The sequence below is a fragment of the Gorilla gorilla genome, chromosome 4 (assembly GCF_029281585.2).
Source record: "Gorilla gorilla gorilla isolate KB3781 chromosome 4, NHGRI_mGorGor1-v2.1_pri, whole genome shotgun sequence".
Lineage (NCBI taxonomy): Eukaryota > Metazoa > Chordata > Mammalia > Primates > Hominidae > Gorilla > Gorilla gorilla.
Window position 1 is genome coordinate 42,742,490 of NC_073228.2, and position 25,810 is coordinate 42,768,299.

Genomic DNA, 25,810 nt, shown 5'->3' on the forward strand with positions numbered 1-25,810 from the left:
ATCGAGTCTTGCTCTGTCTCCCAAGCTGGAGTGCAGTGGCAAGATCTCAGCTCACTGCAACCTCTGCCTCCTGAGTTCAAGCAATTCTCCTGCTTCAGCCTCTCAAGTAGTTGGAACCACAGGTGCGTGCCACCACTCTCAGCTAAATTTTGTATTTTGGGTGGAGATGGGGTTTCACCATGTTGCTCATGCTGGTCTCGAACTCCTGAGCTCTAGCAATTCACCTGCCTTAGCCTCTCGTAGTTCTGGGATTACAGGCATAAGTCACCATGCCTGGCCATTTCTTCTTTTTGAGACAGGGTCTCTGTTGCCCAGACTGGAGTGTAGTGGAATGATCATGGCTCACTGCAGCCTCAACCTCCCAGGCTCAAGCAATATTCCCACCTTAGCCTCCTGAGTGGCTAGGACTACAAATGTGCACCGCTAACACCCAGCTAATTTTTGAAAAACTTTTTGTAGAGATGAGGTCTTGCTATGTTGACCAGGCTGGTTGCAAACTCCTGGGCTCAAGTGATCATCCCACCACAGCCTCCCAAAGTGCTGGCATTACAGGCATGAGCCACTACACCTGACTTCTTCATTCCTTTTTATAGCAGATAATATTCCATTGTATGATTATATATTTTGTTTATCCACTCATCAGTTGATGTATATTTGGATTGCCTTTTGGCTATTATAAATAATGCTTCTGTGAACATTTGTTTACAAGTTTTCGTATGAACATATGTTTTTGGTTCTCCTGAGTTTATGCCTGGAACTGGAATTGCTGAGTCATATGTTAACTGTTTAATTTTTTTTTTAAGGAACTGCCAAACTGTTCTCCAGTGTACCATTTTATATTCCTACCAGTAACATATGAGGCTTCCAATATCTTCACATCCTCACCAACACTTGCTGTGTTCCAATTTTTTATTATAGCCATCCTAGTAGGTGTGAAGTGGTATCTCATTGAGATTTTGATTTGCATTTCACTAATGCCGAATAATGTTAAGCATCTTTTCCTTTACGCCTTGGCCATTTGTATATCTTCTTCTTTTTTTTTTTTTTTTCTTGAGACAGAGTCTCGCTCTGTCGCCCAGGCTGGAGTGCAGTGGCACGATCTCGGCTTACTGCAAGCTCCGCCTCCTGGGTTCACGCCATTCTTCTGCCTCAGCCTCCCAAGTAGCTGGGACTACAGGCACCCGCCACCACACCTGGCTAATTTTTTTTTTTTTTTTTTTTAGTAGAGACAGGGTTTCACTGTGTTAGCCAGGATGGTCTCGATCTCCTGACCTTGTGATCCACCCACCTTGGCCTCCCAAAGTGCTGGGATTACAGGTGTGAGCCACCACGCCTGGCCCATTTGTATATCTTCTTTAGAGAAATGTCTTCATATTCTTTCCGTTTTAATTTTTTAAATTATTTTATTTTGGCCGGGCGCAGTGGCTCATGCCTGTAATCCCAGCACTTTGGGAGGCCAAGGTGGGCAGATCACGAGGTTGGGAGATTGAGACCATCCTGGCTAACAAGGTGAAACCCCGTCTCTACTAAAAATACAAAATATTAGCTGGGCATGGTGACAGGCACCTGTAGTCCCAGCTACTCGGGAGGTTGAGGCAGGAGAATGGCATGAACCCAGGAGATGGAGCTTGCAGTGAGCTGAGATCACGCCACTGCACTCCAGCCTGGGCGACAGAGCGAGACTCTGTCTCAAAAAAAAAAAATTATTTTATTTTATTATTTTTTTCAGACAGGGTCTTCTTGCTCTGTTGCCCAGGCCAGAGTGCAGTGGTGCAGTTATAACTCACTGTAGCCTCAACCTTCTGGGTTCATATGATCCTCCTGCCTTAGCCTCCCAAAGTGCTAAGACTATAGGCATGAGTCTTGTTAATTCATTTCTGACCATAGATATGCTGGAGAAACTGGAAGAAAAGGGGGTAGGGAGAAGAAGGAAAGAGGTAGAGAAAAATTTAATTTACAGACTTTGTCTAAGTAAATATATACTACAGGCTGGGTGCAGCGGCTCACACCTGTAATCTCAGCACTTGAGAGTCCAAGGCAGGAGGATCATTTGAGGCCAGGAGTTTGAGACCAGCCTGAGCAACATAGCAAGACCCCTGTCTTCAAAAAAAGTTAAATATATATCACAAGGAAAGGTAAAATCTGCTCTGTGATGAGAGTTTTTAGCCTGGGGTTTTGGGACCCCTAGAGAATCCTTGGATGGATTTCTGGAAATAGGTAGATCCCTTGAAATTGTTTGTAAAATTGTGTGTGTTCCTTTAGGGAGAGAGAGGATTTGTATATTTCAAAAGAATCGGAGAGGGAACATACAGGCTTATGGGAAGGAAAAGGCAGGAGGTATGTTAGCAATTTGTCTTTTTCTGTTGGCTATGTTTTGCATACATTATGTTTGGGTTAAAACTTCCTACCTGGTTTCAAATATTTTTGTTTTAGACTATTTATTCATACCTCTTGGTTTAAGACTAGTTCAGTTAAGATGTTTTCAAAATGTTATATTTATTTATTTATTTTGAGGCAATGTCCCCAGGCTGGAGTGCAGTGGTGCGATCTCAGCTCACTGCAACCTCAGTCTGCTGTGTTCAAGCAACTCTCCTGCCTCAGCCTCCCAAGTAGCTGGGATTATAGGTGACCACCACCAGCTAAATTTTTGTATTTTCAGTAGAGACAGGGTTTTGCCACGCTGGCCAAGCTGGTCTTGAACTCCTGACTTCAGGTGTTGGCCTCCCAAGATGCTGGGATTTCAGGTGTGAGCCACCATGCCCAGCCTTTTATTTTATATTTTATTTTATTTTATTTTTTGAGACGAAGTCTCACTCTCTCACCCAGGCTAGAGTGCAGTGCTGCGATCTCAGCTCACTGCAAGCTCCGCCTCCCTGGTTCAACCGATTCTCCTGCCTCAGCCTCCCAAATAGCTGGGACTACAGGCATGCACTACCATGCATGGCTAATTTTTATACAAAATGTTAATTTTTGAAGTGTCAAAAAATTTTTGTTAATGAGAAAACAATAACACTTCTTTGTCTTTTTGTAGGCCAAATGTATAAAATAAATTCCCAGCATTTTCTGATGTTATCCACAAATCTAAAATATTTGTGATTTTAATTTTTTTATTTTTTATAAAATACAAGAGTGTAATAAAGACATATCTGAGTTATTTTCATTTTCTAAATGAGTTTTAAATTCAGATTCACAATGATCTAGTCAATTTGACATCTCTCATAGTGGATTATATTATAGGTAGCCACAATGTGAACATCTGTACCTATACTTATACCTGATAAATATATCTCAGTTCTAATTTGTGGTGTTACCTTTAGGAGTTTAAAAAAAGGCACATTTGGCCAAGCATGGTGGCTCACGCCTGTAATCCCAGCACTTTGGGAGGCCGAGGTGGGTGGATCACGAGGTCAGGAGATTGAGACCATCCTGGCTAACATGGTAAAAGCCCGTCTCTACTAAAAATACAAAAAATTAGCCGGGCGTGGTAGTGGGCGCCTGTAGTCCCAGCTACTCGAGAGGCTGAGGCAGGAGAATGGCGTGAACCTGGGAGGCAGAGCTTGCAGTGAGCTGAGATCACGCCACTGCCCTCCAGCCTGGGTGACAGAGTGAGACTCCGTCCCAAAAAAAAAAAAAAAAAAAGACACATTCATAAGCTCTTTTCTTTTCTTTCTCTCTTTTTTTTTTTTTTGAGATGGAGTTTTGCTCTTACTGCCCAGGCTGGATGCAATCTTGGCTCACCACAACCCCCGCCTCCCTGGGTTCAAGCAATTCTCCTGCCTCAGCCTCTGGAGTAGCTGGGATTACAGGCATGTGTCACCATGCCCAGCTAATTTTGTTTTTTGGTTTTTGTTTGTTTGTTTGTTTGTTTTAGTAGAGACAGGGTTTCTCCATGTTGGTCAGGCTGGTCTCGAACTCCCAATCTCAGGTGATCCACCTGCCTCAGCCTCCCAAAGTGCTGGGATTACAGTTGTCAGCTGCTGTGCCCGGCCTCTGATTTTTCTTAATAAAGTTAATAGGCAGGATATCTGTTAATAACGATCAAGATACTGATATAGTTGCTGTTTTAAAAATGGACTACTCCATTTAATAATTGTATTTTGGCCAGGTGTGGTGGCTCACACCTGTAAACCTAACGCTTTGGGAGGCCGAGGCGGGTGGATCACCTGAGACCAGGAGTTCAAGACCAGCCTGGGCAACATAGTGAAACCCCATCTCTATTAAAAACACAAAAAACTAGCCAGGCGTGCGCCTAATTAAAAATTAGTCATGCTAAAAATTAAAATTAAAATTAAACATTAGGTGTGGTGTGCGCCTGTAGTCCTAGCTACTCAGGAGGCTGAGACAGGAGAATCACTTTAACCTGGTAGGTAGAGATTGCAGTGAGCTGAGATCATGCCACTGCACTCCAGCCTGGGTGGCAGAGTGAGACTCCATCTCAAAATAATAATATAGCCCACGTTTTTGCAAAAATAAAAATAATTGCATTCCATATAGTGACCTTTGGTTAAGGCTAGACTGAGACCTTCCAAGGTTATATATCTTGTAAATATGTTCTTCTGGTTGGTTTTAAGGGCACTGAATTTTATTTGAGCCAGTACTTTGTCCGATTCTGACAGAAAAGATGGCAATAATACAGACAAAACTTACCTTCTTTTTAAAAATTGCTTCTTTAAGTTATATTCTCCTATCTGTAGATGACATTTGTGAGTGGAATTGAATAATGGGAAAATATTCTGAATATACATTGTGATCATGTCAGTCCTGTGGTATAGCTTAATTAGTATTTGATTTCTTCTTTGGTCCTGGGCGTGGTGGTTATTGGTGAAAGTTAAAATTGCTTCAGCTGACTTGTGTAATGACTAATGCACATTAGTTTGTATTATCTTATATGGAAATGTAGAAACTGTTGATGCTTGAAGGTAATTAGGTAGTATCTAGGAAGAGTGCGTCTCTCCTTTGTCATCTTTTACTAGTTGCACTTGCATATTGTTGAGGAAACACAATGGCAGTCTCATTTAAATGCGTGTGTAAAAAACTACAGTGAAATTTTATTTTTATAAAAGCTTTGTCTAAAACTGAAGGTGACAAGCATTTCTCAATTTCACTTCTTACAGAGAGTGGATTAGATGGACTGCTTAAAAATTGTTTGACATATTACATTTTTATTAGATGAGACTGTAGTTCTGTTTCTTGACCATATAAAATGTATGCATCTGAGAACAGCTTGTAATGCTTATCCAAAATAAGGCCCAGTGATATATGACATTTGATGTTTTTGTTTGTTGTGAAGATGACTGTTACAAGTTGATGTTGGTAGCTTTTCTATTGTATTTCAGGTCGATATTGTGAGCACCTTTGGAAATGAAGGACATGTATAAATATGCGTTGATACTGTAATAACAAAACCCTTTTCAATGTAAATTTTGTTTCTATAACTTCTACTTTACATACAAAATTCAAAGTTGACAAATTTATTTAGGTTTTACCCATTTGAAAGCTTACCATTTTGTTGCAAGAAGATGAACTAAAAATATACTTTAAATTTTGAGTCTTTAGTTTGTTAAAAGTGGTTACTGTGAAACCCAGACTACAGGTGGATCAATTTGAAAACTGAAATGTATCCATATGAATTAACCTAACATTCTGGACATTCTGAAGGAAGGTATGAGTTTCACCAGCTAAGGATAAAATTTACACCCTCAAACATGAGTCTGGAATTCTGTTATTTGCTTTGTATTGTAAAGGTATTTTGTTGTTCAAAAACCTAAGTACATCTTTTGAGACTGTTGTTTACCATTAACTCAGTAGGAGACAGTGTGGTAAACTTGGACTAGGAGTTAGAAAAGCAGAATTCAAACGCTTGTTCCATCACTTACCAGCAATGACAACGGGAAAGTTGAGCCTCAGCTGTAAAATGGGAGCAGCATTTGTATTAGTCTGTTTGCATTGCTATAAAGGAATACCTGAGGCTGGGTAATTTGTAAAGAAAAGAGGTTTATTTGGGCTCGTGGTTCTGCAGGCTGTACAAGCCTGGCACCAACATCTGCTTGGCTTCTGTTAAGGGCCTCAGAAAGTGTACAATCATGGCAGAATGCAAAGGGGGAAGCAGGTGTATCACATGGTGAAAGAGCAAGCAAGAGATAGAGATTGGGGAAGTGCCACAGTCTTAACCAGATCTCATGTAAACTCAGAGCAAGAAATAACTCATTCCTTCGAGGACAGCACTGGGCCATTCATGAGGGATCTGCCCCCATGACCCAAACACCTCCCACCAGGCCTCACCTCCAACATTGAGGATTACATTTCAGCATGAAATTTGGAGAGGACAAAACATCCAAACCATATCAGCATTCCAAGTTATTGTAGGGTAATCATGCATAAGTAGGTAAAAAAAACCCACATGGTTTCATTCCTGTCATTTTCCTGTGGTGTTTTTTGTGTGCAACATTCTTACCTTCCCCCTTCTCCATCTGACTTCTGCTTGTCCTTCAAGACCAGCCCCAGCTTTATCTCATCTCTGAAACTTCCCGTGGCCTGTTCACCACCTCCCTTCACATACTGCCACTGTATGTTATGTGTATAGGTGAGTGTATTTAGCAAATACTTATAATAGTGCTTACTATTGCTAAGTATTTTCATAAGCATTTATACCAGTAATCCATGAGGTAGAACTACGACTATCTCCATTGTACATATACAGAAAATGAGACATAAAGAAGTAACTTACCCAAGGTCATGACCCACCTATGAGGTTTTAGAGCCAAATTTCTAATGCAGGCAGTCTGGTTTCAGAGTTTGTGCTCTTAACTGCTATACTGTGTTTTTACTTTTTAAAAAATTACAGGTGTGATGGCTCATGCCTGTAATTCCAACTCTTTGGGAGGCTGAGGCAGGCAGATTACATGAGGCCAGGACTTCGAGACCAGCCTGGACAACATGGTGAAACCCTATCTCTACTAAAAAATATATATATATTTATTTATTTATTTAAAAGTAGACACAAGGTCTCATTATGTTGCTCAGGTTAGTCTTGAACTCCCTTGCTTCAAGCGATCCTCCTGCCTCAGCCTCCCAAAGTGCTGAGATTACAGGCAGGAGCCACTAAGCCTGGTCTGCTATGCTATATTTTTCATGTCTGTCTCCCCAGGTAGATCTTTGAGCACCTTGATGGTTCCAACTCCTACAACACCTAACACATAGTAGACACTTCATAAATGTTTAACAATTATATGATAAATATGCCTTAGGTAGGCCAGGCGCAGTGGCTCACGCTTGTAATGCCAGCACTTTGGGAGGCTGAGACAGCGGCTCACGAGGTCAGGAGTTCGAGACCAGCCTGGCAAACACAGTGAAAGCCCGTCTCTATTAAAAATACAAAAATTAGCTGGGCGTGGTGACAGGTGCCTGTAATCCCAGCTACTAGGGAGGCTGAGGCAGGAGAATCGCTTGAACCCAGGAGGCAGAGGTTGCAGTGAGCTGAGATTGTGCCACTGCACTCCAACCTGGGCAACAGAGCTAGACTCCGTCTCGTGAAAAAATAAAAAAAATTATCTATATATGTGCTTTATGTAAACTGTAAAGCATCATATAAATGCAAATTATAACCACTACCAAATGCATTTTTTGTAAATCAGAGTAGAATTTACCAAGCGTTTCAGTTTTGTAGTACAGTTTCTTGGCCCCAACTTTTCAGACTGGGAGTTTACTAAGGTATAGATTGGTAAAATTTATGGACTGACAATATCAAATCATGGCATCAGGCTCAAAGTCTAGGACCTCAGTGATGCAACAGTGTGATGCTTGGTGGCATCACCAAGAGAAGGTGATGCGTAGCAGTCTCTACATTGGGTCCAGACGTTGCTCTTCTTGATCCAGAGATCCATGAAAGAAATTGACAAGTGATCTGCTGCCCCCAATACAGTATACATTACAATAGTGAATAGTGAAAAGATAATAAAAATAAGTACTCCTGTTTGAAAGGAGTATGAATAGGAGACATAGAGCAGTTGATGAGCTGCAACAAATTCTGAAATCCCTCTGTGCTGTCATTGAGAAGGCCCTCTCCAGGGGTGGGGAATATTCTTGGACAGGCCTTGATTTTGCCCCTGAGGAGTAGTTCACATGTCGGTTTTTTCTTTGGTCCCTAGGTTCATCTTCATGGACCACCTTTTTCTTTTTTGTTTCTATTACCTTTCTTGGCCATGTCCAAAATATACAGTGGGGGATATACCCCCTTAGGAGGATGAATACCTTTCCTAGCCTGCTTTCTGTCATTGACACTTGAGAACCCAAAGATCACTTTGGTCTTGAACAGTGACAGTCTCTCTTAGGCCAAGCTGGTTGTTCTTTTGGCAGTATAACTTTCAAAACTGAGTTGGCTTTTTGCTTGTCTCCTGTCAGCTCCAGGTTCTCTAGCCACATCCACAGTTCTTTTCTTACCATACTTCTTTTTTCTTTTTTTTTTTTTTAGAGATGGGGTCTTGCTATGTTGCCCAGGCTGGTCTCCTGGGCTCAAGCAATTCTCCCACCGTGGCCTCCCACAGTACTGAGATTACAGGCATGAGCCACTGTACCTGGCCCATACTTATGTTTGCTACATAGCTCTGCTTTATTGGTCCCATACTTCTTCCTTGACTTAATTTTGAGTACAAATGTTTCTGCTATACTGCCATATATGCTTTTCCGAAAAGCCCCGATTCTGCAAAATCGTGCACTAAAGTAAACAGGACTTACGGGAAAAATAGAGTTGAGGCAAACCACTCTAAATCTGTGGAACACCGTAGTCTTTGCACTAATAAAAACAAAAATAAATGTTACAACTCTGTTAGAATTTGTCTAGCAGGTTTTCTGGTCTTTGTGGAAAAACCCCCAAAAGTAAAAAAATTAAAATAAAATTAACCATAATAAAAACAGTAGCATGTTAAATCTCCACTGGCACATATTTCAGTGTTCACAGACTTAATTCCTTGGGTGGTTGTTTCCTTTTCTGAGATTTTTGGGCCATCAGGACATTTGCTTCCAGTATAGACCAGTTTCATCAAAATAAATTTTTTTTGTTTTCTTTTGAGACAGGGTCTCACTCTGTCACCCAGGCTGGAGTGCAGTGGCACAATCTTGGCTCACTACAGCCTCCGCCTCCTGGTTCAAGCAATTGTCGTGCCTCAACCTTCCAAGTAGCTGGGACCACGGGCATGCAGCACCATGCCTGGGTAATTTGTATTTTTTTTTTTTTTTGTAGAGACGAGATCTCACCATGTTGCCCAGGCTGAAGGCCTACCTTGTTTTATTGCACTTTGCTAACAAATTGAAGGTTTGTTGTAACCATCCACGGAGCAAGTCTACCAGTATCATTTTTCCAGCATGTGCTCACTTTGTGTCTCTGTGTCACATTTTGGTAATTCTCCCAATATTTCAAACACTGATATCTGTTAACAGTGATCTGTGATAAATGATCTTTGATGTTACTGTTATAATTGTTTTGGGGTGCTAGAAACCATACTCATATAAGATGGCAAACTTAATTGATAAATGTTATATGCGTTCATACTGTTCCACAGACCAGCTGTTACCCCATCTCTCTCCCTCTCCTCAAGCCTTCCTATTCCCTGAGATACAACAATATTGAAATTAGGCCAATTAATAACTCTACAGTGGCCTCTCAGTGGTCAAGTGAAAGGAAGAGTCACCCCTCTCTAATTTTAAATCAAAAGCTAGAAATCATTAAGCTTAGTGAGGAAGGCCTGTCAAAAGCCAAGACAGGCCAAAACGTAGGCCTCTTGTGCCAGACTATCAAGTCGTGAATGCAAAGGAAAAGTTTTTGAAGGAAATTTTAAAATGCTACCCCAATGGGCCGGGTGCAGTGGCTCACACCTGTAATCCCAGCACTTTGGGAGGCCAAGGTGGGCGGACCACCTGAGGTCAGGAGTTCGAGACCAGCCTGGCCAACATGGTAAAACCTAGTCTCTATTAAAAATACAAAAATTAGCCGGGCGTGGTGGTGCATGTCTGTAATCCCAGCTACTCGGTAGGCTGAGGCAGGAGAAATGCTTGAACCCAGGAGGTGGAGGTTGCAGTGAGCTGAGGTCGCACCACTGCACTCCAGCTTGGGTGACAAGAGTGAAACTCCATCTCAAAAAAAAAAACAAAAAAGTGCTACCCCAGTGAACACATGAATGATAAGAAAGTGAAACAGCCGGCTGGGTGTGGTGGCTCATGCCTGTAATCCCAGCACTTTGGGAGTCCAAAGTGGGCAGATCACCTGAGGTCAGGAGTTCGAGACCAGCCTGGCCAACATAGTGAAACATCATCTGTACTAAAAATACACAATTAGCAAGATGTGGTGGTACACACCTGTAATCCCAGCTACTTGGGAGGCTGAGGCAGGAGAATCGCTTGAACCCAGGAGGCGGAGGTTGCAGTGAGCTGAGATCATGCCACTGCACTCCAGCCTGGGTGACAGGTGAGACTCCGTCTCAAAAAAAAATAAAATAAAAAAGGTGAAACAGCCTTATTGCTGAGATGGAGAAGGTTTAGTGGTCTGGATGGAAGATCAAGCCAAACACAACATTCCTTTAGGCCAAAGCTAGAACAAGGTCCTAACTCTGTTCACTTCTTTGAAGGCCGAGAAGTGAGGAAGCTACAGAAGAAAAGTTGGAAGCCAGCAGAGAGGTTGGTTCATGAGGTTTAAGGAAAGAAACTATCTCCATAACGTAAAAGTGCAAGGTGAAGTAGCAAGTGCTGATGTAGAAGCTCCAGCAAGTTATCCAGATCTAGCTAAGATCATTTTCTGGTATAGACAAAATAGCCTTATATTGAAAGAAGATGCCATCTAGGACTGTCATAGACAGAAGTGAATGCCTGGCTTCAAAAGATAGGCTGACTCTCTTGCTAGGGGCTAATGTAGCTGGTGACTTGAAGGTGAAGCCACCTTGTTCACTTACTATTCCAAAAATCCAGAGGCCCTTAAGAGTGATGCTAAATCTACTCAGCCTATGTGCTAGAAATGAAACAACAAAGCCTGAATAACAGCACATCTGTTTATAGCGTGGTTTACTGAATATTTTAAGCCCACTGTTATAACCTACTGCTCAGAAAAAAAGATTCCTTTCAAAATGTTACTGCTCATTGACAGTGCACCTAGTTACCCAAGAGCTCTGATGGAGATGTACAAGGGGATGAATGTTGTTTTCATGCATGATAATTTAACATTCATTCTGTAGCCCATGGATCAATGAGTAATTTTTACCTCCTAGTCTTATTATTTAAGAAATTGATTTTGTACTATAGCTGCCATAGATAGTGATTCCTCTGATGGGTCTGGGCAAAGTAATTTGAAAATCTTCTAGAAAGGATTCACCACTCTAGATGCCATTAAGAACATTTGTGATTCATAGGAAGAGGTCAAAATATCAACATAAACAGGAGTTTAGAGGAGTTGATTCCAAGCCTCATGGATGACTTTGAGGGTTTCAACACTTCAGTGGAGGAAGTCACTGCAGATGTGGTGGAAATAGCAACAGAACTAGAATTAGAAGTGGAGCCTGAAGGTGACTGAGTTGCTGCCATCTTTTGATAAAACTCAAACAGATGGAATCTACTTCTCGAGATGGAATCTACTCCTGGTGGAGATGTTGTGAACATTATTGGAATGACAAAGGATTTAGAATATTCATTCCATAAACTTAGTTGATAAAGCAGTGGCTGGGTTTGAGAGGATTAACTCCAATTTTGAAAGAAGTTCTACTGTGGGTAAAGTGTTATCAAACAGCATCACATCCTACAGAGAAATCTTTTATGAAAGGAAGAATAAGTTAATGCAGCAAATTTCATTGTTGTCTTATTTTAAGAAATTGCCACAGCCACCCCAGCCTTCAGCAACCACCACCCTGATCATGCAGCAGCCATCAACATTGAAGCAAGACCCCCCATCGGCAAAATGATTGATTCACTGAAGGATCAGATAATCGCTAACATTTTTAACATTTATTTATTTATTTATTTATTTATTTATTTATTTATTGAGACGGAGTCTTGCTCTGTCACCCAGGCTGGAGTGCAGTGGCGCGATCTTGGCTCACTGCAAGCTCCGCCTCCCGGGTTCACGCCATTCTCCTGCCTCAGCCTCCCGAGTAGCTCGGACTACAGGTGCCTGCCACCACACCCAGCTAATTTTTTGTATTTTTAGTAGGGACGGGGTTTCACCATGTTAGCCAGGATGGTCTTGATCTCCTGACCTCGTGATCTGCCTGCCTCGGCCTCCCAAAGTGCTGGGATTACAGGCATGAGCCACCGCGCCCGGCCACAATAAATTATTTTTAAATTAAAGCATGTACTTTTTTTTAAGATATAAAGTTATTGCATGCTTAATAGACTATAGTGTAATGTAAACATAGCTTATATGCACAATGAAACCAAAAAATTTGTGTGACTTGCTTTATTGAGGTATTTGCTTTATTGCAGTGGTCTGGAGCCGAACCGGCAATATCTCTGAGGTGTGACTGTTCTCTCAGCTTCATCAAATATAAAGTGGAAAGAGTTTTGTTCATGAAGCCACTGAATGAACCATTGCTTGCCTTAAAGGAAGGTATAGAAGTAGAGTGTTTAGCTTTTTTCTTGAGGTCTTCGTGTATTGCTAAGGCTTGCTTTCTCTGTAATTTTGAGAAAGCTTGCTCCTGATCACTTCAGACATTAAACTTGGGAAAATCTTGTATAAACTAACATTATTTCTGAGTTATTCTGCTATCATTTCCCTGTTTACTAATAGCATTTGAATTAATTTACATTAGAGAAATATGCATTGTAGCAGAACTCATCTTTAGTCTCTTTAGAAAAGCTGTTTTATTGAGTACCATCTTAATCAGTGATTGTGAAAGCCAAGTATTTGATTTGAGCCTTGCCTCAAGACTGAATTATATTCAGGCTTTGTAAATCAAAGACTTCAGTTTTACATTAAGCACTTGCCTGTTCTTACTCTGCAAATCCCTGACTTTCTGGATTTCTTTTATTCTTGATTATAAACTGATGATTATTTTCTGAATTCATCCTTTTCATGTAATAATTTGTTAAATATAACTAACAGTGTTACAATACAACACACTTGTAATAGTCCATTTTCCCACTAGAGCTGCTAGCTCTTATGGTATATCTACCTTCTGCGATAGCTGATAGTTTCACTGATCATTTGATCACTGCATAATATAAGTTGCTAATCTTTTAGCCTCCAATAACTTTCCTTGCCTCCTTCCACCCAGCTCCTAAGGCTTCATCATATATTTTAGGCTTTTTGGTAAGGCAGCACCCCACTTCTGGTTTCTACTCGTAGCAGCTTGGATAAGCCAAATTATGCTGTGGTAATAAACAATGCAAGGTCTCAGTGGCTTTGAAAACACACTGTGTGGCTGGGCGCGGTGGCTTACACCTGTAATTCCAGCACTTTGGGAGGTCAAGGCGGGTGGATCACCTGTGGTCAGGAGACCAGCCTGACTAACATGGTGAAACCCTGCCTCTCCTAAAAATACAAAAAACAAACAAACAAAAAAAAACAGGCATGGTGGTGGGCGCCTGTAGTCCCAGCCATTCAGGAGTCTGAGACAGGAGAATCACTTGAACCCGGGAGGCAGAGGTTGCAGTGAGCCAAGATCATGCCACAGCACTCCAGCCTGGGTGACAGAGTGAGAGTCTGTCTCAAAACAAAACAAAACAAAAAACACCAAGAAAATACATATGTCTATCCAGTAGGTCATCTTAGGGGACCAAGCTGAGAGCAACCATCACCTGGAAGATTGCTAGCCACTGTGCCAGAAGGAAAAGAGGTCTTAAGGATTTTATATTGGTTAGTAAATGCCCTGCCTCTCCCTGTCACTTCTCATAATATGCTGACCAGAAGTAGTCACAGGGCCCCATCTAACTACAGGGAATAGAAGTTGTGGGCATGGTTTTAAAAGTGTAGCCTAGGCTGGGTGCAGTGGTTCAAGCCTGTAATCCCAGCACTTTGGGAGGCTGAGGCAGGAGAATTGCTTGAACCCGGGAGGCGGAGTTTGCAGTGAGCCAAGATTGCACCACTGCACTCTAGCCTGGGTGACAGAGCAAGACTCTGTCTCAAAAAAAAAAAAAAAAAAAAAAATGAGCTGGGCATGGTGGTATGCACCTATGGCCCCAGCTACTCCAGAGGCTGAGACAGGAGAATTGCTTGAACCCAAGAGGCGTGGTTGCAGTGAGACGAGATCGCACCACTGCACTCCAGCGTGGGTGACAGAGCGAGACTCTGTCTCCAAAAAAAAAAAAAAAAAAATAGCCTACCATGTGCCCAGAAAGCCGAGAGCCAGAAATATTTGGAAAATGAATTAATGATTACTCTTTATTCTTTTCTTTGACTTTCTGATTTTTGTTTAACTCCTAGCTTTTGCTAGTTAATTGAATTTTACCATCATTCCTCCCTTACTTAATTTGAGATAATATGAGTTTATTTAAATGATACTCATAGTAGTTCACATTATTTCCGTGGGTGAGAAGTTTTGGCACAAGTAGAATAAGGTTGCTAGGATTTTCCTATTTAAAATATGAGGCATGAAACTGGTACAAAAAGATAAGCAGTTAAAAGAATAATTGCGTTTAAATTACTTCAAGGTGTCATTTGTCATAGTAGAAATAGACCATGAGCTTTGGAGTCAGGCAGGCCTGGAGTCAAATACTACCTCTGTCGTTTGAGTGACTTGTGGTCTTAGACAAATTATGTTGCCTCTCTGAGCCGTAATTTTACCATTTATAAATACAAGAAAGTAGGACTATATCTATTCAAATGTCAAGTAAAACATGGTAGCATTTATTACCACTCCTTCCTGAAATTCCATGAAAGCAAAAGTAATTTTTTTGAAAAAGAATAAATTCAAAAGGAAAAAGGAAATGGAAGAGAAAATGGAAGAGAAGACAAAGGACTAGCATAGGAGTGATGGAAATAATTGTGAACTACTCATAGTAATAATGTTAGTCATAAATACTGATTTTTTTCAAAGTTGTGATATAACTATATTGGGAGCATGAGGGAAGAGTTGGGAACAATAAGGTAAGAAAACTATAGAGAAAGACAAGGTAATATCTGAAATTGAAATAAAAAGTCCAGAAACAGAAACATAATCAAATTATGTAGAAATATAGAATTAAATGGAGAGGGGGGCAGCTAAAACAGCATTATTGCCTCCAGGGAATGGGACTGAGATAAATTGGAGTACGGCCAATACATTTGAATTGTAAGACTATGAATTTTTAAAATGATTATTTTGATAAAAAATTTAAAAATCAGTCCCACCAGCCTGGGTAACATAGGGAGACCCCATCTCTAAAAATTTTTTTGAAAATTAGCCAGGTGTGGTGGTGCATGCCTCTGGTCCTAGCTGTTCAGGAGGCTGAGGTGGGAGGATCACTTGAGACCAGAAGGTTGAGGCTGCAGTGAGCCATGATTGCACCACTGCACTCCAGCCTAGGCAATGGAGTGAGACCCTGTCTTTTTTTTTTTTTTTTTGAGACAGAGTCTAGCTAGCTCTGTCGCCAGGCTGGAGTGCAGTGGCGCGATCTCAGCTCACTACAATCTCCGCCTCCTGGGTTCAAGCGATTCTCCTGCCTCCGTCTCCTGAGTAGCTGGAATTACAGGCATGAGCCGCTATGCTTAGCTAATTTTTGTATTTTCAGTAGAGATGGGGTTTCACCACGTTGGCCAGGATGGTCTCGATCTCCTGACCTCGTGATCCGACTACCTTGGCCTCCCAAAGTGCTGGAATTACAGGCGTGAGCCACCGCGCCTGGCCCGACACTGTCTTAAAAAAAAAAAAAATTCAACCCCACAGTTTTGTGGTGGGTATTAAACATAAATAATGAACAATAAAAACTATTATAGTGCCTATGTCCATAGCAGGCATTTAATAAATACTCATTTCCTTCCTTTTGTCAACTAGACAGGTTATGTGTTTACAGTAATATTCATATGACTCAGAGGATAGGTGGGTTGGCTAAACAGCAATGTGAGGTATGTCACAAAGCAAATTATATGCCCTTCTAAGCTTTTTAAAAATTAATATTGGATGGTTTTATTTTTCTTGGAACCATATCAACCTCATGGTTATGGTTTCTTAGAATTTAGACTCCTGTGCAACTGACATATAAAAAATCACCGACTTACTGAGTGGATGTAGTGAGCTATGCACAGAACAAATGTTAAAATATTTGGCAACTTTGAAATTACTCCAATAAACCTGAAAACAATTATATTTAAACCTAGATTATAAATGATTTAAGGCCAAGGACATTTTTCTTCTCTTCTATAGTTACGTCAATTAGCCGTTTTATTTCCGAGGACCACAATGCCTGCCCCACTACCACCTTTGTTCTGCGAGCTCTCACTGTGGTGGACGTGGTGATTGATGTTGAAAGAAAGTCAGCCAATATAAAGCTCTTGCATGTTTCATGCCCAACACGTTGTAAACTAGACTGTAAAGGTCTTGTGGATAGAGACCGTATATTTTGCCATATCAGCATATTCCGTAGTATCTAGGAAAATGAATGCTGTGCAATATTATTTTATTCATCAAATATACTGTATGCTAGACACTGTGCTAAGCTCTGAGGATATCTCAGTGAACTGGACAGATGTGGCTTTTGCTGTTGTAAAATTTATAGTCTAACAGAAAATGTTTATGAATTCCTGTAATCCAGTAAAATAATGGCTCATACTGAAACATTTAAGCAGTTAAAAGCATTGTATATGTAAAGAGTTTAATAATTTTGGCCAGGCGTGGTGGCTCATGCTTGTAATCCCAGCACTTTGGGAGCCCCAGGCAGGTGGATCACAAGGTCAAGAGTTCAAGACCAGCCTGGCCAAGATGGCAAAACCCCATCTCTACTAAAAATACAAAAATTAGCCAGGTGTGGTGGCAGGCGCCTGTAATCCCAGCTACTCGGGAGGCTTAGGCAGGGGAATCACTTGAACCCAGGCAGCAGAGGTTGCAGTGAGCCAAGATTGCGTACTGCACTCCAGCCTGGGTGACAGAGTGAGACTCCATCTCAAAATAATAATAATAATTATTATTTAAGCCCTGTTTCTTGTGATTTAAATGCATGCTATAAAAAGGAAATAGTGGTATTACCTGATTTTTTTTCCTCTTTGCTTTTCTTTGTAGATAAGATGCTCCCAAGTCCCTTGCAGCTCTCTTCAGAAGAAAAATCACTAGTGCTCTGCTCTTGCCATAATACCAAACCTTTTTGACTCATGCTTTGGTGCTGCAACACTGGAAGAATTGCACACAGTTTCCAGGAATATGTTTTTTTCATTTGAGTGATTCTTTGTGGATGAGAAAAGATTTGAGTCTTAATAATTACCTTGTTTTAAAGCTATTTCTTTATAGTCTGAACTGTTTAATAAATTGGGCCACTTACCAATGAGCCACACAGCCAGTTCTTGTCAGGAGCTGGTTGAAAACTGTGCTGTGCATGTAGCAGGAATGGCACAAGAAGATAGCCGTCGTGGTCAAGTGCCATCTTCCTTTTATCATGGTGCCAACCAAGAACTTGACCTGTCCACCAAAGTGTACAAAAGGGAATCAGGAAGTCCTTATTCTGTGTTAGTGGACACCAAGATGAGCAAACCGCATCTCCATGAAACAGAAGAACAGCCATATTTCAGGGAGACAAGAGCAGTGTCTGACGTGCATGCTGTTAAGGAAGACCGGGAGAATTCTGATGACACAGAAGAGGAAGAGGAAGAAGTCTCTTACAAAAGGGAGCAGATCATAGTGGAGGTAAACCTTAATAATCAAACATTAAATGTATCTAAAGGGGAAAAGGGTGTCTCTTCTCAGTCCAAAGAGACTCCTGTTCTTAAGACAAGCAGTGAGGAGGAAGAGGAAGAGAGTGAGGAAGAGGCCACAGATGACAGCAATGACTATGGAGAGAATGAAAAGCAGAAGAAAAAGGAGAAGATAGTAGAGAAAGTCAGCGTTACACAAAGGAGAACCAGGAGAGCTGCCTCTGTTGCCGCAGCTACCACTTCCCCTACTCCCAGAACTACAAGAGGTCGTAGGAAGAGTGTAGAGCCACCTAAGCGTAAGAAGCGGGCCACAAAGGAGCCCAAAGCACCAGTCCAGAAAGCTAAGTGTGAAGAGAAAGAGACTCTGACCTGTGAGAAGTGCCCCAGGGTATTTAACACTCGCTGGTACCTGGAGAAGCACATGAACGTTACTCATAGGCGCATGCAGATTTGTGATAAATGTGGCAAGAAGTTTGTCCTGGAAAGTGAGCTGTCCCTTCACCAGCAAACAGACTGTGAAAAAAACATTCAGGTAGGTTTCATCACCGAGAGGGAAAACTTTTCAGGATAGAACCTGGCTGTTCAGATTCATCTGGTATCCGCCCAAGAGAATAAATGCAATAGAGGCTGAAGGGACAGATTTCACCAATTTATCATTTGAAAAGCTCCTGCTTTGGTCTTTTCTAAACCAAGGCTTTTATTTCAAAAGCATTAAATTTGACGCTGGACTAGTGGGAACCCAGGCACACTGGAAGGGGGATCTGTTATAGTTGATTGACCAGGAGGTTAAAATCAACACCAACTTTGCACTGAGATTCACTGTTGTAGGACGTGTTATAGAATTCATTCTGGCATCTTCTCTGTGGAGGTAGGAGTTACTGATTAAAGGTTAGGAGTAGAGAAAGGTCCCTTTCTGGGTTTACAAGGATGCCAGATTCTAGTACAGCTGATGGGGACAAAAACCATAATGACTCAGACCGGTGGAAATGGAAGATCTTCAGCAGTGAGTTTGCTTTTACCATTGGAGAGATGACAACACTAAATTTGCCAAGAGGCTGAGCCCATGGGAATATGCAACCTTTAAGCAGAGGCTGAGCTGGTCGAAAATGTTGCCCACCTGGCAGTAGGGTTACATAATGCCACTGTACAGTATTGTTAAGGTAACAAAATAATGGTATTCAAACCAGGCTGGTGTCGTGAAAGGACTATATTGTGATAGGTTAAAGAGGTATGCTAATTATATTATGTCAAGTGGATTGCAGTTATATTGGTTTGCACGTGTGAATGCATATTAATGAATATTCGTAAGAGGTAAGTCTATTCATGTCTCTATAAGATATGTAACAGAACTATTTTGTACCATATTTAAGCTAAACTTATAAAGGATAAATTGTGTTGGTTTGGTTTGTTTTTTGGTGTGCTTCTAATATTGGTAGTCACTTTTTAAGTTTCACTTTTCTTCTGTTGCTTTTAATCAACATCTGAGATCATTGCTCTACTTTAAAGAGTTTTAAAAAATGGAAATTGCATTTGCTAAAAATTCACCGCTTTTGATTCATCAATTGTGACTTGATCTCCAACACGCTGGGTAAATAAAAGAAGACTGAGTCACGGAGCCCATATCCTCCAGTAACTGCCAGTGCCCTGGCTTGGGTATGAATTGTTCGCAGCGCTTCAGGCCAAAGGGAGTGTGGTGCACTGCTGCACTCTAGGGGTCAAACTTGGATTCTGTAATGATCCATTACTGAAAGCGTTCTTGATCTTTATATATAGGTTTTGTGGGTTTTTTTTTTTTTAACTTAAGTCTAAGTTACAGAAAAGAAAACATTTAATAAATACTTTTTGTGTGTGACTTTCCTCATGATTCTTCATCATACTACTTTTAAATTTGTGTTTAAGTTTTGTGGATTCTGCTAAATGAACTTTATTCACGTTCATAAAGAACACTGTACTTTGTTCTTATGTATAGCTCCTAATAATCCTGATGACTTGGTAACAAGTAAAAACTAAAACCCAGACCGGGCGCAGTGGCTCACACCTGTAATCCTAGCACTTTGGGAGTCCAAGGCAGGTGGATCACGTGAGGTCAGGAGTTCGAGACCAGCCTGACAAACATGGAGAAACCCCATCTCTATTAAAAATACAAAATTAGCCAGGTGTGGTGGCACATGCCTGTAATCCCAGCTACTCAGGAGGCTGAGGCAGGAGAATCGCTTGAACCTGGGAGGCGGAGGTTGCAGTGAGCCGAGATTGTGCCATTGCACTCCAGCCTGGGCAAGAAGAGTGAAGCTCCGTCTCAAAAAAAAAAAAACTAAAACCCTCCCCTAAGGCCAGGTGCAGTGGCTCACGCCTGTAATCTCAGCACTTTGGGAGGGTTGCCTGAGCCCAGGAGATTGATCCTGCAGTAAGCCATGATAGCACCACTGCATTTCAGCTTGAGCAACAGAGTGAGACTGTCTAAAAACAAAACAAAAAACCTGCCCTACAAAATGGCTGATAGTAGTAGTCTGTCCTTTTCTAGAGCATTTTCCAACCAGAGGTTTATCTTTTAACTCTTCTCAGAGTTCTTGTTACCTGAAGTGACAATGATGTTTAGAGATCTTTATTTATAGTGAATATTAACATGTTCCCTTAAGTATCCAAGGGTCTGATGATTACCAAGAGCTTTCTAGTATTGTTTTGCTTTAACCAGAAATACTCTGATACACATTATGCCTAATATTCCAGGCTATTAATGATTCATGATACAAGGAACTAGGCAGTGTGGTGTGTTTTCTACAGATTCTTACAAGAGAGCTCTGGAACTGATCTGTAAGGGAAAAGGTATAGGCTTTAGTTAATTAAAGTTTAGACTAAAAATTTTTTTTTTAATTTTTTAAAGAAACAGTAAGGCTGGGTGCAGTAGCTCACACCTGTAATCCCAGCACTTTGGGAGGCTGAGGCAGGCAGATCACAAGGTCAGGAGTTTGAGACCAGCCTGGCCAACATAGTGAAACCTAATCTCTGCTAAAAATACAAAAATTAGCCAGGCATGGTGGCACGCACCTGTAGTCCCAGCTACTTGGGAGGCTGAGGCAGGAGAATTGCTTGAACCCAGGAGGTGGAGGTTGTGGTGAGCCGAGATCGCACCACTGCACTCCAGCCTGGGCGACAGAGTGAGACTCCATCTCAAAAAAAATAATAATGATTTTAAAAAGGAGAGAGAGTGATACTAAGAGTTCAAAGGGTATATTCTGCCCGAGGGACGTGTTTGAAAGTATAAATTAGATTTGGGGAAATACAACATTTCAATTATTCATATTAATAAATGCTCCAAATGCATTTTCTTTTCTTTTCTTTTCTTTTTTTTTTTTGAGATGGAGTTTCGCTCTTTGTTGCCCAGGCTGGAGTGCAATGGCGCGATCTCGGCTCACCACAACCTCCACCTCCCGGTTCAAGAGATTCTCCTGCCTCAGCCTCCTGAGTAGCTGGGATTACAGGCATGCGCCACCACGCCCAGCTGATTTTTTATTTTTAGTAGAGATGGGGTTTCTCCATGTTGGTCAGGCTGGTCTCGAACTCCTGACCTCAGGTGATCCTCCTGTCTTGGCCTCCCAAAGTGCTGGGATTATAGGCGTGAGCCACTGCACCTGGCTCCAAATGCATTTTCTAAGGCATAAAAACATTTTTATATTTCTACATACCTATAATACCTATACCACTAATATGTATTTTGTTTAATCTTGTTTTTATTACACTAATTTAAAATTAGTTTATATTCTCTGGTGAAACCTTACTAACTGATGTGGAGGAGGCAGCCACACTTGCTTAATACATATATTTTTAAAACTCGAATGTCTTGCAACTTCTGTTTAAAAATAAAAAAACTTGGCTGGGCGTGGTGACTCATGCCTGTAATCGCAGTACTTTGGGAGGCTGAGGCGGGTGGATCATGAGGCCAGAAGATCGAGATCACCCTGGCCAACACGGTGAAACCCTGTCTCTACTAAAAATACAAAAAAAATTAGCCGGGAATGGTGACGCCCACCTGTAATCCCAGCTACTTGGGAGGCTGAGGCAGGAGAATCGCTTGAACCCGGGAGGTGGAGGTTGCAGTGAGCCTAGATCGCGCCACTGCACTCCGGCCTGGGCGACAGAGCGAGGCTCTGTCTCAAATAAATAAACAAACTTGAAGTTTCTTTTCATAGGTACAATACTAACTTCATAATAGCAGTGAATTCTTTGATGTTAGTGGAACTTTCCACTTTTTGTCTTAGTTTTTGCCATTGTTTTCATACTCCCAAAGAGCGTCTAAAAGATGCATCTTAGAAAAGAGAACATACAGATGTTGGTGTTGGAATCTGGGCTCTGTGGAAGAATAGCACTTATCTGGATTCTGGCTTTGTGCCATGAACCTAAAGCACATCCGTTTCGTCTGCCAGTAGGCTGGTATGGCATGCTGTAAGCCCCTATAAATATTATTTCTATTTATCCTGCTCAGTGTGTTTCCTGTAACAAATCGTTCAAGAAACTCTGGTCCCTTCATGAACATATCAAGATCGTCCATGGATATGCAGAAAAGAAATTTTCCTGTGAAATTTGTGAGAAGAAATTCTATACCATGGCTCATGTGCGGAAACACATGGTTGGTAAGTTTTTCTGCTTTTCTCTTATACCTATAATTTTCCCTTGTTCTTCTGTGTGCTTTATGCCCTGGATTGGGCAGGATATGAGGAATTGCCCTAATCAGTTTTGACGTGTTGAAACTGAATGCATTATGTCTTCAGTAAGTATCACCAAATTGGATGGTATAGTCTTCCACACCCAGCTTTCTTTTCAACATTATTTTCTCTTCAGACATTACTATTAGAGCCTCACAAAGGCCAGGTGTGGTGGCTCACACCTGTAATCCCAGCACTTTGGGAGGCTGAGGCAGGCAAATCACTTTAAGTCAGGAGTTCGAAACCAGCCTGGCAAACGTGGCGAAACCCTGTCTCTACTAAAAATACAAAAATTAGCTGGGCGTGGTGGCGCATGCCTGTAATCCCAGCTACTCGGGAGGCTGAGGCAGGATAATCACTTGAACCCAGGGGGCGGAGGTTGCAGTGAGCTAAGATTGCGCCACTGCACTCCGGCCTGTGCGACAGACCAAGACTTCATCTCAAAAAAAAAAAAAAAAAAAAAAAAAAGCCTCACAAATCAGTGTAGAAAATTAGGATGGCCTAATTGCTTTACAGTAGAATGCCTTTTTAGTTTGAGCTTTTTGGTGGATTTTGTTTTGACACTAAGTACATTCTGTGTTGCAGCTCACACAAAAGACATGCCATTTACATGCGAAACCTGTGGAAAATCATTCAAACGCAGTATGTCACTCAAGGTGCACTCCTTGCAGCATTCTGGAGAGAAGCCCTTCAGATGCGAGGTAAGGAATGTGCTACCTACAGGCCCAGGCCTAGGGGCTAGTGTTTGCATAGATGGCGGACCAGTGAGAGAGAGGTGTGTTGGAGCAGGAGGCACAAGGCTGCCTTCCACAGAACTTTCAGACATGTGTTCTGAGCTCTGTGTGTGCTGTCACTGCAAGGTAGAAAAATGTCACTTTTAACACACTGTTAACTCTCTTAGATTAGGTTAACTTGGAAATAACACATAATGACTTATTTTTCTTTTCTCAGTGATTCTGAGAAGTCGAGTATACTTCAATGATAATTTTGTGAGGAAATTTCCCTTTCATTAGTAACTCACCTGCAGAAATATAGCAAAGCCAAATAGCTGACACAAGCAGGTTCTATTTTGAGTATGAAAAATAAGCCTAGTATCAGAGACTGTGTTAGGGTGGGCTCAGGTAAAGCTACTATGCTTGGCATTCAAAAATCTCCACTGTGTCCAATGCAGAACTGTGACGAAAGGTTTCAGTACAAGTACCAGCTACGCTCCCACATGAGCATTCATATTGGGCACAAACAGTTCATGTGCCAGTGGTGTGGCAAGGATTTCAACATGAAGCAGTACTTCGACGAACACATGAAAACACACACTGGTAAGAATTTCTTGGGAAAGGTACAGATAATTTCTCAAGCACATGTTGATGATCATCTGTGGGTCTGTTTTTTAAAAAAATCAAAACCACAAATTTGCATTCAAAGCAAAAATCCCACTTTAAATAAACCTAATATGTAAAAATATAGATTAGTGATACTGAAAAATTTAACTTTAATAACTCTGATTGTTTAAAAAAGAATTATTTGTGAGTGCCTTTTTACTTTGAGCTCTTTTAAGACAATGGGGTCTTTACGTGGGGTTCAGAAACTCCTGAAATTGTATGAAACTTCTTTTGTGTATGTGCATGTTATTTTCCTAAGGAAAGGGTTCTGGGCCTTAAAAGGATGGAGGACACTGACTGCTTTAATAGAATACCCCTCTCTCTCTGTTTTTTGTTTTGCTTCATTTTAAGACAGGGTCTCTTTTCCATTACCCAGGCTGGAGGGCAGTGGCACAATCTCAGCTCACTGCAGCCTCCACCTCCCAGGCTCAAGCCATCCTCCCACCTTAGCCTACCAAGTAGCTGGGACCACAGGTGCGCGCCACCATGCCTGGCTAATTTTTGTATTTTTTGTAGACACAGGGTTTCACCATGTTGCCCAGGCTGGTCTCGATCTCCTGGGCTCAAGCGATCTGCCTGCCTCAGTCTCCCAAAGTGCTGGGATTACAGGTGTGAGCCACCAAGCCCAGCCCCTCTCATTGTTCTTTAAGTTTGATTTGATATGATTTACCAAGATTCACTACTTTTCAGGAACACATCCGTTCCAAGAGGTTAATTAATATTTTAACCACTTTGTGGTTTTAGGAGCATATGTTCCATAGCATGGATTTGAGTTTTACAAGCATCTGATTATCCTGCTTCCAGGGAACTAGCTAAAATAATAGCTCCCGCATAAACACTGTCATTGTATCTCAGTCTAAACTTGATATTCTGGGATTAGCTATCTTTGCATAAATTGAACAGGATGAAACATTTTTCAGGTTTCTAAATAAAATCTAATCACAGGATTCCAGGTTCCATTAGTCTACAGAGTGGTGGAGCTAGAAAGAACAACAGAGGGCCGGGCGCAGTGGCTCACGCCTGTAATCCCAGCACTTTGGGAGGCCAAGGCGGGTGGGTCACAAGGTCAGGAGATCGAGACCATCCTGGCTAACACGGTGAAACCCCATCTCTACTAAAAATACAAAAAATTAGCCGGGCGTGGTGGCGGGTGCCTGTTGTCCCAGCTACTCGGTAGGCTGAGGCAGGAGAATGGCGTGAACCCAGGAGGCGGAGCTTGCAGTGAGCCAAGATCGCGCCACTGCACTCCAGCCCGGGTGACAGAGCAAGACTCCGTCTCAAAAAAAAAAAAAAACAACAACAGAGATTATCTTGCTTAGCCTGCTGTTCTTTTTACTTAACTAGTAGTGAGGAAATTCTGCCCATGGCTGGATCTCTTTAGTTCCCAGTTCTCTGTTGAAGCCCAAAGAAAAATGCCTACCTAGTGGGCTTCTTTCTCATTCAGAACAGAGCACCCTCAGATTTTAAGGATTTTTAGTCTAGATGAAGAGTCATGAGAGCAGTTTTATTAGTTAAATTAGACCTGAAAAGAAAATGATAACTTTGAAGATATAGCCAAGTGGATAGCAGGATACATCAGAATAGTTAACAGATTCTCCTTATAATTTGGTGGCTTTTGGATAGGCTCTTAGTTCTAGTGTCATTTTTAGGGTTCAGGTTTTTTTGTGTGTGATATGGCAAGAAGACATGGAACTAAACAGAGCATAAGTTTTGGGGGATTTTTTGGTTTTCTTTCTTTCTTTTTTTTTTTTTTTTCCGAGATGGAGTCTTGCTCCATCACCCAGACTGAGTGCAGTGGCACAATCTTGGCTCACTGCAGCCTCCACCTCCCGGGGTTCAAGTGATTCTCCTGCCCCAGCCTCCCTAGTAGTTGAGATTACACGAGTTCACCACCATGCCTGGCTAATTTTTTTTTTTTTTTTTTTTTTTTTATAGTA

The 25,810-nt window shown here is 41.5% G+C and overlaps 1 protein-coding gene and 1 non-coding gene across 8 annotated transcripts in view; both read left to right on the forward strand.

Annotated features, from left to right (window-relative positions):
• ZNF652 (zinc finger protein 652) overlaps positions 1 to 25,810 on the forward strand; it is a 73,566-nt gene that overhangs the window by 27,667 nt on the left and 20,089 nt on the right. For 4 of the 7 annotated variants that reach the window (XR_008680047.2, XR_010133785.1, XM_055387694.2 and 1 more), the window contains exons 2-5: positions 17,169 to 18,326; positions 22,275 to 22,422; positions 23,080 to 23,195; positions 23,666 to 23,810. Coding sequence is in view for 5 of the 7 variants with exons in the window: in XM_055387694.2 (XP_055243669.1) it covers positions 17,427 to 18,326; positions 22,275 to 22,422; positions 23,080 to 23,195; positions 23,666 to 23,810 (1,309 nt within the window). In the remaining 2 variants the exon portion in view is untranslated. Of the gene's footprint in view, positions 1 to 12,459; positions 12,584 to 12,770; positions 13,832 to 17,168; positions 18,327 to 22,274; positions 22,423 to 23,079; positions 23,196 to 23,665; positions 23,811 to 25,810 lie in introns of those variants that run through there. The other 3 variants (XM_055387695.2, XM_019028088.4, XM_055387696.2) reach the window with 2 other exon arrangements.
• LOC115934810 (U7 small nuclear RNA) lies at positions 8,809 to 8,870 on the forward strand. Its single transcript, XR_004070555.1, has one exon. It is a non-coding gene; the product is annotated as a U7 small nuclear RNA (small nuclear RNA).